The following is an 18,112-nucleotide window of genomic DNA, read 5'->3' as shown; positions in this document are numbered from 1 at the left end:
AAACAAATCCATCCATCCATCCATATGAACCTCTGTGTCAACAGTGTATCTCACCAAGGCAATCTAGTTTAAACAACACCCCAGGAAAAGGAATGGGAAAAAAAATGGTCCACATGCCAAAACCTTCTGTGAACACATCTACAGAAAACAGAGAGAGGAGATGCAAGTTGCATCAAGATTATTACACAGAAGAAGGCTGTGGGTATTATAGTTTTCTTCACTGTGACACCCTCCAAATGCATGAGGAAAGCAACTCCCAGCCAACAAACATTGCCCAAGAATCCTGGAAGTCATTTGGACAGCATCAGACTGAGGAAATTTGGTGCATCAGAATTTTTAGATAGTGAGATAAGCACCAAAAAAATTCAGTATTTTCAGTATACTTGTATACTGTATGTCTCATGGTATTCTTTCTTGGGACGAACAACATTAGGCAATGAATACCAAAAAAAAAAAAAAAACAGTAAGAAGTAAGCAAAATAAAGACAAGAGAGAAAACAATAGGAAAAGTATCTAATCTACTTTATAACAATAGTATCACAATAGCTCTCCATAGCATTTGATCCTTGCAAACCATCTCTTATTCTACCACATTCACAACATGATTCATACATTGCCTTTTGCCCTTTAAATTTCTCATCTCCCTGTTTTCGGTAATCATCCAACTGCAACATTCTGTTTTCTCCTTCCTTTAACCTTAGCATTCTTCCTTCCCATTCATTTTGAGATTTGACCCTCGTTTGTTTTTTCTGCATGACCAAACCATCTCAATGTACTTCTCTCGTGGTGGTCACTCACTCTTGTATTCAAATCAAATTAATTAATCACCCACTCATTTTTTTACCTTGTCTCTTCCTGTTTTACCATGTCAGTAGATCATGTTCAAAAGACAATTTATCAGCTCATTCAGTGTTGCATCAGCCAGTTGGTCCTGCATGCCGCTTTCTAGAAAAGAGGAGTCTGGAAGCAGAGTGCTTTGTGGGTTACTCACAAACCTCCAGTGCAGGCTGCTGATAATAAACTGTTAATCTGCAAAGCCCTAACGTGAGACAAAACACAGATAGCAAACTCAGCCAGAAGTCAACTTGACTTCTGGCTTGAGGCATCAACTCGACTCAAGTTAATAGTTCAAGGGTGAAAAACACTTGGGAGAGAGGCCCTCACACATGAAAAGGACCAACCCCAAAACAGGAAGAGGGACCATAGAGAGAATGTAACTTCATCCTCAAACTCTCTCCCCACTTGCCTGCAGCTGTGCTTTAAAGTGGGTAAGACCATGCATATATTGTTGTGGGATTATATTAAAATTTAAGGCTCGGAATTTATAAATGGGTATATGATATCAAAGCTTGCTAATTGCTATACTGTGCATTGTTTCCTTAATTTACTTTCTTGGCGTACTTATAATTCTTTTTGTTAAGTTCTCTCTCTCTCTCTCTCTCTCTCCCTCTCTCTGTCTCTCTCTCTCTCTCTCTCTCACACACACACACACACACAAAGAAGTAAAATTCTTTCTGCTCTCCAATTAACTTTGCTCATGACTTTTTCTCTGCATGGGCAGTAACTATTCCATACACTGAAGCAATTAGAAACCAAAGCCTATCAGATCCCACAGGAAGCTTCTACCCTGAAGCATATTGTCTGCTCTGGGACTTATCCACAGAATACTCCAATCCTCAGTAATCACTTCAAGTGGAGACCATGAAGAGGTGTATTGTGAGATCTTAACCAGACAACCACATAGACTTCTTGAATACCCTGTTCAACTTATTTTGTTTCTCCTGACATAACCAACTCTCATGTTCATATAGCAAAGCGAGAAGTGTGCTCTCATCCACAGCCATTTTTTGCTATTTTTCAATAAACATTCATTTCTTACAAGAGGTAATGTTATCTGGGAATGACCTTGGGAGACAGGGGAGAGAGCCACAGTCAGGAGAACAGTCAGACAAGAGGCAGCTTAGCCTGCAAAAGGAATGTGGACGTGGCGTATATCTCAGAAGGGACCCTCCCTAGTTTCTTGGGCTGTAAAGGCGAAGGGGAAGAAATGTACTTTCAGACTTGCAAGATTCTGTTAATGTAAACTTATAACAAAGTAGAATTAGTCCATCTGGTCATGCTCCCTGTCTGGACTACCTTGCCAGGCTGACATAACAACATATTTTACTCATTACCTTTCAACCAGTATTTGCATAACTTACAATTTGCATAAATTAAAATGTTTAATCTATGTAGAGGTTGTGTCAGCTTTCGTTAACTTAGGGATTAATTGAAACATACATTTTGCCTAAACATCTGCAAGAATTGCACCTTCATCTAATATTTCAAGCACATTTTGAAAGAAGAAGAAACAAGAAGTCTATTCTTCATATTGATTCCCTGGCAGTGATCATCCTGTTCACAATCAGTATTCATCTCTTCAATGAGCAGTTAGTTTCTGAAGCCTTTTTCAACATCATTAGATTCTGACATACTAAAGATGAATAAGCTGACTAACAAGATACTATGGAGATTTAGGATACTAAATATTAATACATATTTATTAATTAGCATAAACTATACACTAAACCATCCTTGCTTTTTTTACAGCATTTATAAAACTCCCCAGTCTTCAGACTTGCTGTGGCATCCACAGTAATAAGAAACATTTAAAAACAAAGATAAGCATAAGGACAACTAGATGACTGCTCAGAGCCCAAAGGTCCCGTGGAAAAGAATGGTTTACGTGCCTTTTGCAAAGGGTAGGGGCTACAAGAACCTCCAGGGGCTGCAGGTTCCATGTTAGGAGGGCTGCCACAAAAAAGGCTACTTTCTGGTCTGCTTCCTTCACACAGCAAGCCCTCTCTTGATGACAGGTTGGATGATGTAATCTGGGCTTTATACATAATAGTCAGCACTTTGAATTTGGTCTCAAGCCTACCAGTCACCAGTGCCACGTCCATAAGTTAAGTTTGACCATTCTAACAGGTTTCCTCAGTTAGGAGTCTGGCTGGGTCAAATCCACCAACAGTTACAGAATCTGATTGGATCACTTTGGGCCACTTGCCATCTCTCAGTCCAGTCTATTTCAACCTATTTATCTTAGTTGGTGGGATAAAAGTGGAGGGGGAGTGTTATCTATGCTGCCCTGAGAGAGGTGGAAAGAGAGCACATCTATCTAATAATTCATTGGTGTCATCATCTGCACATGAGTTAATAAAAGAGTATGCAAGCTTTTAGCTTCCTTCAGCCCCAGCAAGTATTATTGGAATTGGAGGGCACTAAGTTTCCTAGATATGAGTTCACTGATATTATCTATAAGAAAATTCCTTACTTGAAGTCTCTTCCATTTACCTGGCATGCTTTGTTTGAATCTCTATTTTGCAACCATGGGACACATGCCACAATAGCTGTCTCCATAAGCAAACTATGAGCAACACATCTTGTGTGCTCTTTTCTGGCTCAACCAACTGCTTCTCTGCCTAAAGGCTGAGCACGAAGGGCACTGTCCCTTCTTCCATGATCACAGGAGAGAGAGCTCAATCCTTCTATAGCAGCATTGACAATTTGGGTAGGGGATAGAGGACAAAAGTCCCTACAGAGGCAAAGCCTGTTTTAAAAGGCAACTGAAGATTTATGAAATAATTGCAAGCTTTCAAGTTTTCAAGATGAGAAGAAAAATATTACTGGTGTTTAAATCATGTCTGCATGAGATGACAATCTTAGATGGAGTATGGGAAGCTCGGCAAAATATGCAAACGATTGCATCAGTCACTTTAGAATTTGATGGAAGTAGGAGCATAAATAATTAAGTGGTGCACTCTATAAACCATGTTCTAATTTTTTAGTTTGATATGTTGGCAGATATGCTAATACTATTGTATCACTTAGGTCAAGTAATACACATGGTTTACTGAATGAACTGGATGATATAGTAAAAACGAGGACTTAGCGTACTAAGTAACAAAAAAGAAAGAGCTAAAGCACTCAACTTCAACACTGTTGTGAACATATTTTCAGAAATGAAAGTACAATGCTATGCTTTATTCAATGAGATTTTCTTCATTTCTAACTCACTAGAAACTTCTGTATCCATATATGAAAAGGCTTCAATGTTGTGGCCCTTGGATTAATGAACAAATTACTCATCTGGCACTTGGTAATGATTCTCAACTTTGGTCCTGGAGAAGATTCTTGAAGATACCATGGATAGTCAGGAAAACAAACAAATGGAACATAAAAAAAATCAATCCAATGTTCACTTGAGGCACAAATGACCAGGCACAAATTTTCATATTTTAGACACACTATGGAAGACTCAGATCCCTTAAGAAGTCCATAATGCTGGCAAACGTTGAAGGAGTAGCAGCAAGGTGGAAGGACTTGATTATAACAGCAATTACTGCATCTCTGAGAGACCAAAATGGTAAAGTTAAAGACAGATCATCTTGGAGAGCTCTGTGGTTGCTGAGACTCAACACTGGCTTGATGGCATTTAATCAATCAATCAATGGTTTGAGAGCTCTGCTTTATACTTTGTTAACAATACACATGACTTGCTCCTTGCTTTTTGAATTATGGATCTTACTATCCTCTTTCTGAATAACTTGGCTATTTAAAAAAACAAATAAACAACGTAATGATTGATGTCCATTCTCTTTCTTTTTAATCACGTTAGCTTTTTCACACTGTATAAAATCAGAACAAAAGACACTGGGATGTTATTTCTGCTAAAAAGGCAGGCATGGCGAAGATTAAAAAAAAAACAATTATTGATAAGGTATCTTTGAAATATGTTGTGTGAATTGTGCACAATTATATTTTATATGATAGTAAACATTTAAGCTTGTTTGAATATATCATTGAAAAGCAGACTATATATAGTGGGGAAATATGGATTAAAACAAAGTAACCGTGATGTAGGGCTTAAATTAAGATTCCGATTACTGTGAAATTTGAATAAACTGTTCACAACATATAATAAAACAAATTGTACAAAAATTGGCTGGTACAGACCTAAGCTTTCATGCTCCAAGCAGGAAAAGAAAAAAGCTCTCTTGGCAACAGGTGATCCTCATTAGTACATAAGCAAAGCATTCACCTTTATATCTATTGCGTGCATACACATCTTCATCATCTTCTATTGTTGAATATCCTGATCCTACAACACAAAAGAAGAGAAAAAACAATGCAGCAAGAAGGAAAATATAATGCATTTTAAATGCATCAGTTAAGTTCTCGCAAAGGTAAGCAAAGGAAGAATTAGGATGTGACAAACATCCTACAGCCAGGCAAATTGCATAAGCTTCCATGTTGATTAGAATCACAGCAAAATCTGTTTATAGTGAAATACATAAAATCATGGATTTATGATATCAAAATTGATGATAATCTGATTGGTTCCCAATTTTAAATCAGGAAAGGCTAAAATTCATTCAGCAGGGAACTTCCATCACAAATTAATTTTTTTAAAGGTTTCACTATAAGACAGTTCAAAGATGCAAGTGGATCCATCAGCCATTCTAACAACTGCAGAGATGTCAGATGTAACTATCATTCTACATTCATCTATAGGTATGACTAGGCTTAGTTATGAAGATAAAATGATGGTTACATACACTTAATGCTATTCCAGCCAATCAAAATAGCATTAACAGTACAAAAGAAATAATATATAAATTACTTACCTGAATGGAACTTGAACATAGGACATATTCTCATACATCATTAAACTTGTATACTACTTTAACATAGGTACTCAGTACCTACATAACGGAATCTGAGATTTCACTTTGTGTTTTCATCTGTTCAAAGAAGTCCTTCTACTATTTGGCTTTAAAGTACAAGCACACAGTCACAGCTCCCATGCCTGCTGTCCAAGATCTACAGTACATCCTTGATAGATGAACCCAGGCATATAAATCCCTAACAGCAGATCTGTGCTATCAGTTCCAAAAGATGTAATCACTTGCTTGACAAGGATGAATAGTCTGGTTATACCAGCCTTTTCTTTGACAAATACGGATGTGCAGAATTTATTGTGCAATTACTTGTTTTTAAGAGCTGCTGCATAAAAGGAAATATGGATCAAGACTATCAGCTAATTCCACCATATGGATGTGCAAAACTTTCCAGCCTTAAACTGCTGATCTGCTCATTTCAAGTTAGAAGCATAGCATACAGTACATATTTCAAGAGCTTTGTTTTGAATAATACGGATTTTTTTTGTTCAACTCTGAGAACAAACTTGGCCATTTCTGTTGTCTCTTCCAACCACTGCAGCTAGGCTGCTTCACATATTGTCACTAGATTGACTTTTTCAACTTAAGCAACAGAACATTGGGGCCATTTATGTCCATATTGCTATTGCCTAGACTAGATGGGGTGATGTGGGAGTGGAATGTAAGTGAAAGGGCAACAGTCAAGCAGATGACCAGACAGAAGATATCTAACCACAACTCCTTCCTATTAGTTTGCCTGAAAAGTTAGTGCTCTTTTAGATGTGCATGCATGTGCATGTTATTATGCACATATACACCCAAATGTTATTAATGCTACTTGGGCTGTATAAACACAAGGACTATTATTATAACATTGTTTTGTTGGTTTGTTGCTTTAGTTGGCTTCCTCAGTGTTTTTCGTTGATGATGATTTTTCAGGATGCATTTAAAAATGTAAAAATAAGACATTCAAATATACGTAGAGGATACACATCGCAGCTCAACAAATGATTGTGTGTGTACTCTTTAAGCTGTTGTTTTAAAGTTAAGGTTACTTTTGTAGTTGAGAAGAATCAGCAGCCCTTTCACTGCCTTTTTGTTTGTTTTTGTTTGCTGACATAGCCAATCGATGTGCAAGCAAAAAAACCAGCAAAGAGCAACACAGTTTTTTACTGTACATTCCCTAGAAGTCAGGCTAAAAAAAGAGCGTGCCACTTGTGTTACATGATTTTGCAAAGTAGGTGAAGTGGCAATGCCTACAAAAAAAACACCAAAAAACAAGTCATATCTTAATACTTAAATAAATTAAGAAATTCCACTGAAATGAAGGAATTTCAGTAAGTGTCTACCTAACCATCCAGTTTCTTAGGCTGAAAAAGGCACTAATTAAAAGGTTTGTTAAAGAAAAAAATATTGTGTCTTGTTAAAGTACTGTCTCAGTGCCTCAGTGTTACTTAAAGTAATGAAAAGATTTTTGCCATTGAAGTAAAAGTCCCTGAGCTTTGGAGAGATTAAACACACCTAACAATGTGTTCTTATTATTTTCTATAGGGATTTTTTCCTAATATTTTCACAAATGCTTTAAAAACCCTCCCTTCTGGACTTCCAGTGAGGACATGGTGACCTGAAGCCATCCCTGAAGAAGCGAGGATGACATTATAGCTGAAATCCACGGCCGGATGCAGGATCCAGGCCGGCGAAATCTCTCTATAGAAAGGACAGATCATGAGATCACCCACATGTACTTCAGACAGCTGCTTCTCATGAGTAGATGGCAGGAACCGACATTTTTGCAATCTACATGTGAGTTGAGTGGCTGGGATTCCATTTAAGCTCATAGTTGTAATATAGCCTTTATAGATTCAAGGTTCGGCCAATCCTCGTTTCTTAATCACTTTGGAATTAATTTTTTATGACTTTTTAAATATAGAGAACTTCTGGAACAGCAGGTTGTATGGTATTCACTGAGTGAATTTCCTTCAATTCTTTATGAAAAAAGTTTTAAGTACGAGTTTAAGGGGTTTTTTTTATAGAATTAACAGCCAAAGGGTGATTAGAGTGTTGATTTTAGAAAGTTATAAATGGACTAAGGTGCAGATGGATTTAACAAAATTTGGAAATTAAATATAAGAAACCTTCCCATGGGAAACTATTCATGTTTTTGCATTTGGAAGAAAAGCAACATGATACAATGGGACTTTGAAGGTTGGATACTAGAGGGCACCAGAAGGAAATAAAACAATGGATGTATTGAGAGATATTTGTGAGCAATAGACTCAGAAGTTAGTTTTAAGGATCTCTGCCATTACTGGAGACTAAATGATGTTATGGAAGATGAAAAAGTTTTACTGAACAAGGCTGAAATTATTCAAATATGGACTTAAAAATGACAGCCTATAAGAAGGGTATGGGAAAAGATGAAATACTGTATATACAAATGAAACTGGCTGATGTTTTAATAACTAAAAAGACATACAAATAAGAGACCAGAAGGGTGACTTGGATAACCTTTTTATATTGGATCTACAAAAGGGACTTGTTAATGTTGTCAGAGATATGTGAGAAAAGACAAAGAGAAAATGAAAAGAAACCAAGGATCAGGACATTATTTGAAGGGACTAAAGGCCAAGATTGTTGGGAGTAAGGGGAAGGAATATCAAGTTAGATTATGTAGCCAAGGTTAAAACAGATAGGTTGCTATCTCTGGCAATCTTTAATAGATTTTTTTTTTTTTAACCAGGACTGGATGATGATGTTTTAAGATTTTGTTTATAGATAAGTGTTATATGGGAAAGAGGTTATATGTTGCATTTTAAATTTATTTCATTAAGATTAAAACAGTTTTGTTGCTATCTCTGGTAACTTTTATTGGATTTTTACTGATTAGATTTGAATGATGAGGTTTGGGGGATCTGTTTAAAATAGAATATGAGATATAAATGTAAAAGGAAGGAATTCAAGTGGGTTTATTAGATCAAGTTTATAATAGATATGTGGTTATTTCTGGTAACCCCTGATGGAATTTTGCTGATTAGGATGGATGATGAGGCTTTAAGGATTTGTTTGTAGAGAATGAGGTGAGATATGGAATGAAGAGATTGTTGTTGCATTTTAAGAGATGGTGATAAGTTGTTAAAGTTTATACTTGCTGGGACAAAGGATGAAAGGATTGTTCCAAAAAAGCTTGTTTGTCATAATAAATCAGTACCTATAATTTGCAATTGCAAAGGAGTGCTAAACTCAAGACTGAGTCCAGGTTCTTACAGAAAATAGGTAGACTGAACAGGTCTTGGTTGCTGGCAGACGAACAGAGGTTTCTCAGCAGATAAATGAGTAGATTCCTTAGGAGAAAACTGTTTGAACACAGCAGGGTACTGGGTGTCTATACTGCAGAATGCTCTTGAGCAATGTATTAAAAGATGAACATTTACTATATCAAGACCATATGTTTAACTTAGAAATGAGATCACTGTCTATTCTTTTCTTTTCATTTATTATTCTTTACTATTCCTAAAGGGGGCAGTAATGAGGAAAAAACAAACTACAGTACTTAAAATCTACAATAAAATTGAAGTAAAACTAATGTGTATTAATGACCCATGTGGTTTTCAACAATGCTTTGATTCTACAGGTGAGATTTGTTTTCTAATCAATCGACATAGCTGCTGTTCAGTGGTATTCAGCCATCAAAAGCATAGACCTGTACCATTTTTATGGCATTAATGCACATTCTTTTCCCACTTTCATAGCATGTCAAGGCTCACTCTATAAAATTCAAGTTGCTGAACCTGGGAAGTGTGTGATCAACTTAATGGATAAACCATCAGTGTTAGGAAAGCACCAGCACAGTTATAATCAGTATAAGGTTGTACACACTTTGAAAATGATTTGACTCAAGTCTTTCATAAGAAGCTCAAGCACGGCACGCACATTAAGATGCACTGAAATACATCATGCACATTAAGATAGAATTAACACTGCAGCTGCATTAATGAGTTCATTTATTAATGATTCCACATCTTCTTTCAGATTTCCATGGAAGTCTCCCTTAATGAAGAGTAGACGTGCTAATGTAAATTCCAGATCACTTTTTCTAAATTGTTTTCAAAGCATGCGCAACTCTAATTGTCCTCATTCAGGGAAAAGTATAATTATCATAGAAGTACTGTTAACAACCCATGCCCATCACTCTTTGACTCCTCAGATTAAGCTATATACCTTGTAACAGTACTATATCTCCAAAAGAAACATGAAGAAACTGCAAATCATTGTTACAGCAATAATAACAGATGATATTAAGATTTTTGCTCCCTTTTATACATACTCCTGTTTGATCACTCAGCCTATCAATTCCTTCCTGAGTTCACAATACAGTACAGTATATGAATGAGGATATAGTATTACTCATCACTAGTGGTATCATGGTCGATTCCCCCCCCGCCCCAAAATGTCATTACATTATGTAACCACATTTCACAGAACACTCATGAATGATTATTTATTATTATTATATAAATATACAGAACAGCTTTCTGTGCTTACTGAGGTAGGGTTATTAACGGGGGGAAAGTTTCTGGATAAAATACAAAAATGTACATTTAAAAGGTCAGAAGATGTTGATGCTTTGGGGAAAAATCCTTTACTTTGTGGAGTTCATGTACCATATATCTAAACCCAGACCACATATATTTCAGTCAGTGAGATTTTTCATTTTTCATAGTGGGCTTAACCCTTCAGCAATGGTCATAATTGCTTTTAGTCATTTCTTTTTTAAAATAGCAAACACAGTTTTTCTAGTTTTCCACTCCTGTTACTTTTCTTTAAAAACTGCTGATGCTAGCAGCCCTGCTGGCATTCCATATTTGAAAATACTAAATTTACTAGAATTGTAAAACATGCTGTACTATCAGATTTAAATAGCAATTTCTAAAGGCTTTGAAGACATTTACAGAAAAACATTGGCTTACTTCGCCTTATCCTGCTTGGAAGAATCCTCAGATTCAGATCTATACGGTGAGCTCAAAAGATTTTTTTTTTAAAAAAATGTATCATTTTAAAGTTTTATACAAGCAATTAGATTGCTTGCTCAACTTTAAAAATGACTCAACTGACAAAAACAGTCTGGTATGTAAGAACTGGACTCTTTCTGGGGTTATTATTGATTGACATATAATACAGTAATTTAATTCTGATCCTGTAAAACACATAGCCCATTATTTAATTTTAAAATAACATATTGCTTCCTTCTACAATTAATAACTTTGAAATCCTATACCCTATTACTTAGGAAAAAGTTTCACAGAGGTCATCTGAGTTTATGTTTGAACATCCATACTGTAAACCATGTACATTAAATAATCCCAAGAACAGACACTATCATTGGATGGGCTCTATTGCTTGTTTAGATTTGGGAACACACAAAAGCATATGTGAATGTTTTCAGAGCGTAGGTATAAGAGTGTCATTCCCCCTCTACCTTTGGAGTTATTGGTGGCTATAGGTGCTTGCACAAGACATATTTGCAAATAGTGTGCGAGAAGGAGATCACATGGTTGTCCCCTGCAGCCAAGTATATTTAGAGGGATAGATTTATGTATGCCAGAACTCTGACAGGGTTTTCCATAATTAAGATCCTAACCATTTGACTTTTTTTATCATCCAACTCTTTTTCTTGGAGAACTATGTTGTGCAGCTGGACAACTATACCACTTTGGACATGATTGTGTTCTTTGCATGACATCCTATTTTGGGTTAAAACAGTGCCCCTGTTGGAGATTACATCATCTTTTTGCACCTCTGGGCCTTTTTTCACCACTATGGTGAATGGCAAGGGATAGATAAAGGGAAGGGTCTCCTGTGTCTGATGGTCACAGGACTATTGCTAGTCACATGGACTATTGCTAGTTAAACAAGTCTCTGTGTTTAACAGACAACAGGAACTTCCTGTTTCTCTCTCTCAATCTTGTACTTTCCCCTTTCCATGTTGTAGTTTAGGTAGGCTTTTGTACCCCTATGTGTTTCTTAATTAATCCACATTTTAATTCTAACATAATGAATGTCTGTTTGCATTCACTGATAGCTGGCTTAGGACCTTACTCTGCATCCTAGACAACTATATTACAAGCATTTTACTTTTTCAATGGGATACTCTGCTATTTAATCAGACAATATTCTTTTAGCATTCTGCCTATTTTCAGGAGCACATCCTCCTGAATTTAAGGGTCCAACGTGAAGGGTCCAACTTCCCCTACCTTTAATGACACACTAATCCCACCCATGACCCAGTTAGGTGTATACTATGTAGACACAACCATTAGGTAGCATTATCTACTCACTGGGGGAGATGAAATATTTTCAGAAATAGATGTCAGTCATTTCACTTCCATATTAATACTTCATTAATACTTCAACATCTGCTCTAATTTTTGTAGCTCTTTTGTTCTTTTCACCTGTTTTTAAAAATACCTATGAAGACTTCTGGATACCTGTAATATGTAATATACCTGTAATATACCACATACTATTTTGTAACAAGAAAAATGCACTTATATATAAAATAAAACTATGCAACAGGGCACCAAAGGAGTGTTCTCCATGACAATACAGCGTCCTTATTTCCATTTTTAATAATTCATAAGGCTGGGTTCATCAGCTGGACATATTTTTCTAGACATTACTAAGGAAATCATATTTCATGTCAACACAGCTAGCCTGGAAGCATTTCTTATAGTAAATAAAACAATCCTTTTAAGCTTTGTGGTATGCAGAGGTAGTCTGGAAAGACAAGGAATTTTCCCTACTCCTGCAGCATTCCCAAGAACTAATGTCTCCACCTTTGTGTCTCTGTGAACTGTCAAGACTGCTTCACATACTGCAGGCCCCTGCCAGAGATGCCTTCCATATAAATGGAAGAGCTGGTCCTCAGGCCATCTGCTTGCAATTAAGTACCAACATGATGGATTCTATTTTTATTTCTTTTGATATATATATATATTAAATGTCCTCAAATCCTTTAGTCTACTTAATTCATGATGTACAAAGCAATCAGAAGAAATCTAAACACAGATGCTCAGCCTCCAAGCCATATGCTAAAAGTTATTTCCACTCCATGCAGGTGTAATTGTTTCAACACAGAAAGAAATTCCTTCTGAGGAGAATGCCTGCAGGGTGCAAATAAGTTATATGCTATGTCAGAGTATTCTTCAGAAACTCACTGTTTCTGTTATGTGTTTTAACTTGCATTCAATAGATTTCCTTGATAATGGGAGATTTCAACTACTCTGACATCAACTGGGAATCAAAGTCTGCAACAAATGGGAGAGCCAGCACTGATGTGCCTAGCAGACAACTTCATTGTCCAAAAGGTTGAGGATGAAAGTACAGGATCAGCTTGCTCACTGGAGGAAGTTGTAGGAACTTTGGGAGAGAGGGACCATGTCATTCTAGGTGAGAGGTTAGAAGGGATGTTCATTACATTTGTAGATAACTGGAAAGGATTGCTAATACCTTAGAAGACAGGCTCAAGGTTCAGAAGGATCTTGTTCAATTTGAACACTGGGCCTATATAACAATATGTGAGAAATGTAAAGTTCTGCACTCAGATAGGAAAAAAAAAAGACAGGTATATAAGTACAAGTCAGCAGTACCTGGCTTGGCAATAGTACTTGTGAGAAGGATCTGTGTGCCCTGGTACACCACAGATTGAGCATGATCCAACAGTGTGCTGCAGCTGCCAAAACAACTAATTTTGTAATTTTAGGCTCCATCAACAGAAGTACAGTGTTGATATCATGGGAAATGATAGTTCCACTCTATGCTATACTGGTCATACTACACTAAATACTGTATCAAGTTCTGGCTGCCACAGTACAAGAATGCTGAGGAACTGAAAAGAGCAACAAGGGGCTTGGAGGCTAAATCCTATGGAGAAATTTTAAAGGAACTGGGTATGTTTAGCCTGAAGAAGAAAGGCAAAGGGGAAACAGGATAAGAGTCTTCCAATACTGTGAAGGGGTGTCACAGAGAAAACGGTGTGGATTTGTTCTCCATGATACCCAAGGATAGGACAAGAACCAGTGGCGGAAAGCTTTACAGAGGGAGATCTAAACTTGACAAAAGGAGAAATGTCCTAACTGTGAGAGCTAGTAAGCAACAAGATAGGCTCCTTCCGGAAAACAAGGGTGCCCTGTCACTGGAGGTTTTCAAGTAAAGGTTGGACAGAGGGTTTGACTAGAAGATCTCCAAGGTCCATTCCAACCCTATGATTTTATGGTTCCTATAAAACTACAAAACACAAAACTTTTGAGGTTGATAAAATTAAACTGTGATTGTAATGTACAGCAAAGTATATATTATTAATGTCATCCAAATAATTTAAAAAAGGGATTAGAATCTAAGGAATCAACTGTGGTCTGAATTATGAGACTGTGCTCAAACACAGAACATCATTCTTACCACTGTGTGGTATAAATGAACAACAGAAACTGGCTGAGTTCACATATCATGTAAATCCAACATCTGATTTGTTTTTGGCTTAGTGTGGTTGCGAACCTATGCATATCGTTTATATTTGTATGCCAACTCAGCCATTATGGCACGTTCAGCAAACCATGGTTACAAAATCCTGGCTTAGCATTATGTGTGAGAGTCTTTTGCATGACTGAGAGCTCAATTGTATCAACTAAAATATTTCTATATCAATCTTGTTGATAAACAAAATGCAAAACTACAGGAAATACACCTTACCATATCAGAAAGATATTCTGTAACTAAATATAGTATTTCTACCAGCAATGCATAATGTTACGTATAGAAATAGTATAGTATAAACACTAATGCTATTATATTAATTGATTCATTACTTCATTCATTCATGGATTAGTTGCTTTTGATTAGTTCTATGTTATATCTATGTTTTATTATGTACTATTTTAAATACAGTGGTACCTTGGTTCATGAACGCTTCTGTTCACGACCAATTCAGGTCATGAACAGCTCCATTCGCAAAATTTTGCTTCCGTTCGCGAACGCTGGATCGGGTGACGAACAGGATCCGCGGCCATTTTCCCTCCCGTGACACGTGGTCGCGGCTTCCTGTAGGGACGGGGACTCCCCCTCCAAGCAATAACCGCTTCCCCACCCGCCTTCCTGTCCTCCACGCCAGAAGTCGCGTCGAGCAAGGTTAGCATTTTCTCTCTTCGTACTGTATTTTGTTTCATATTTTTGCGGTTTAAAAAAAAAAAAACATATGGTTCAGAACGGATTAACCGTAATTACATTGAACCTTATGGGGAAATTTGATTCGGGATGTGACCAAAAATCGGGTCGCGACCAAATTCGGAGGGGTCAGAACGGATTAACTGTATTTACATTGAACCTTATGGGGAAATTTGATTCGGGTCACGACCAATTCGGGTCGCGACCAGAGTTGCGGAACGAATTAAGTTCGTGAACCGAGGTACCACTGTATAGGGTTTTATATGGGTCTAACATCATACCTTTATGAAACTTTGCACCATCATGTACAAGAATTTAGGTTGTTTTTTTCCCCTTAATTGGAATTTTAAACCCAATTTAAGTATTACACTCATTCCAGTCTGGTAAATGTTCTGTGCACCAACTTGGCGTGCATACATGCCTATACCCAACTGAAATGTTTATTTGCTTTAGGTGGCACAAACTTCTTGTTTCTACATTTTCCTCTAATAGTATTTTTGCTAGAACACATTACACATGAATAAGAAGAACTGCAGAATGCATTCCACCAACCATTTAACCACCATCCATTTCTATGCATCTATCACTTAAAGGAAGAACTTCCAAGAAGTGATGACCCTTGATATCCCCTAAACCGGTATTTCTCAACCTTGGCAACTTTGAGATGTGTGGACTTCGACTTCCAGAATTCCTCAGCCAGCAAGCTGGCTGGGAATTCTAGAAGTTGAAGTCCACATATCTTAAAGTTGCCAAGGTTGAGAAACACTGTCCTAGACAGTCATATGACAAAAACACATGGTTCCTATATTTCATATAAGAAGCACTTACATGCTGAACACTGAACAATAAAGATTGTGAAGAATATATGTACTGCCATGAAATGCAATATTCTACACAAGCATATACCTCACTGAAGAACACTGTGATGGTACTTCTAAAGCTGCTCCATAACTATGCTCAGGTAGCTACTCCTATTTAAAGTTATAAAGATATTTTAAAATAAAACTTATCAATCATTATTCAATAATATGCCATTCTATGCTAAACTAACTTCTACAGTCCTAAATCAGATTCTCAACTAATAACTAATTAAAAACAAGAATTGGTCAAGTGTTCCCTTTGCTCCTAAAACTAGAAAGCATAGAGCATGTATTCCAAATTACTTTGACTGGGTCAGTTAAAAACCCAGTGGAAAGTCTGGGCTGGGAAGAAAAATGCAATATTATGGAAGAATGCACAGCATAATGCCAATGGCAGATAAAACATTTTCATATATTTATGAAAATGAAAAAATACTAAAATAAGTTTCTATTTTCAAAAAAAATCCCTGTGAGGTCTCTGTAAGTCAATTGAGTGTAAACCTCAACATGTGTTTTCAGTTATGGCAATACACTATAAATGTAATGGCAAAAATAAAGATCTGGGATTTCTTTTCCAACTCTTGCTTTTAAAAGTATTTGATTTAAATAAATTTCTATTTATTTGCAAATAAAGTGCATGAATATTCAAACAGTCTTAATGTTTCATTTATTTATACAATGTTTATAAGCTCTTTAAAAACAGTGCTGGGATAAAGCTTGTAGTATACTGTAATATATAAACAAGAAAATATTATAGATGTTGGTACAGTATAGAACAATAACAGGATAAGGTGTTTGTGTACAAAATAATCTGGCTGGCAGGCAGGCAGGCAGGCAGGCAGGCAGGCAGGAAGTCTTGTTTGGGCACTTGCTACCAAATATCTAAATGAGTACAGCTACAAGGTCGAATTGTTCGGCAGAAGGTGTGGAAGACAAAATAAAGGCCAAACTATCAGATTATTACCTTCCTTTTCTTAAGCCGTCAGACAGAAAAATATGTATAGTATGTCATGTATGTCAGTTGTTATTAGTTATATTGACCACTAGAGACAGTATACTGGGTATTGTAACTATTCTTTAGAATGTAATATAGTTGTTTTATTGTCTTTATTTTATTTTATTTTATTTGGACCTCACTGCTTACTATTTTTCTACTCTATGGCCGTAGCTAGATGGTAACTCTTAATAGACCTGAGCTGATTTTGAAAAACTAAGTAACACTGGACCTGGTTGAAATTGGATGAAAGATTACCAAGAAATGCTAAGCTGCAAGTTAGACTGGGAAGTCCAAAACCCACTCTGTCAAATCATTTCCTTATTGTTGCTAATAAAACTATATGAACATGTCTATGTAGTCACCAGGAATTGAGCTCAACATTAAAATACTTTACTTTTCATGCCCAAATTCATACCTTCATAACCAGCTATTTCAGTAGACGCACTTCAGGATCTACTGAAATAGATTCTAATCCAGTCTTCCTGAATTTGAATGCTTTTCAGATATGTGGGCTGATTCCAGAATTACTCAGTCAGCATTGTGATTGCTGAAAATTCTGGGAGCTGAAGTCCACATAACTGGAAAATATCAAGGCTGAGAAGACTGTTCTAATCCACAGTTCATACTGTAACAATTCTGTTAGATGACAAAACTGCTTTACATTTTTATTATGGTATGGGATGAGATTTAAACAGGGCATGTCCTTGTTTTCCTCAAATTGTTTAGTTGAACAGTATGGTATTAGGTATCTGATATCTGTAGAGTGAAAAAAGCCATCATGGAAAAATAATTTTTAAATAAAGATAATTCATATATAAGAGTGTTCTGCAGTCTTCCCCAACTTCCATAAGTTTTGTGACAGCAACTCTGAGTCCTAATGTATCTGGAAAGTCCAAGGTGGGAAAGGTTGTTCTGCTTCTCTTACACAGCATTATTTTGAAGTTCACTACCTAGCATTTTATTTCTAAAGAGAAACTAAATTTCAAACTGGATTCTGACGCAGGAGATGGAGCCTATTTCTCATCAAAACTGGGGCATCAGCTACAAGAGGAGAGAAATCCTCTTAGAGTTGCCAACTTGTACCACAGTTCTCCAAAGAGTTGCCCTTTGTGGTAAGTTAGAGAGGAGACAGACTGGCTAATACTAACTCATGCTTAGCCATCCATCCCACGCTGACTGAAGTGTAGCCAGACTTTCTTTAAATCACTCAGTACAATGAATGAAGTGTTGAAAAAGATATTAAAGCAGTATGCAGAATTGTAATGTTTTTCTTAAAGACCAAGTTTCAGTAGTTTTCCCTAGTTAATTAACTAAAGAAACTTTGCATAAAAAGTTACTTA

General features: G+C 36.5%; 1 protein-coding gene across 2 annotated transcripts in view; it reads right to left on the bottom strand.

Annotated features, from left to right (window-relative positions):
• Positions 1–18,112, bottom strand: part of SRPX (sushi repeat containing protein X-linked) — a 41,154-nt gene that overhangs the window by 14,864 nt on the left and 8,178 nt on the right. Inside the window, exon 2 of one of the 2 annotated variants that reach the window (XM_007433248.3) lies at positions 5,081–5,140. The exons of the other annotated variant lie outside the window; for it this stretch is intronic. Within the exon in view, the coding sequence (XP_007433310.2) occupies positions 5,081–5,140 (60 nt within the window). The remainder of the gene's footprint in view (positions 1–5,080; positions 5,141–18,112) is intronic. 2 annotated transcript variants of the gene reach the window in all.

This window comes from Python bivittatus, unplaced genomic scaffold, assembly GCF_059951505.1.
Source record: "Python bivittatus isolate LINGU-HERP-01145 unplaced genomic scaffold, Pbiv_v1 ctg000350_np1212, whole genome shotgun sequence".
Classification (NCBI taxonomy): Eukaryota; Metazoa; Chordata; class Lepidosauria; order Squamata; family Pythonidae; genus Python; species Python bivittatus.
The sequence above is the reverse complement of the archived record's forward strand: the minus strand, read 5'-3'. Positions and strand labels throughout refer to the sequence as shown.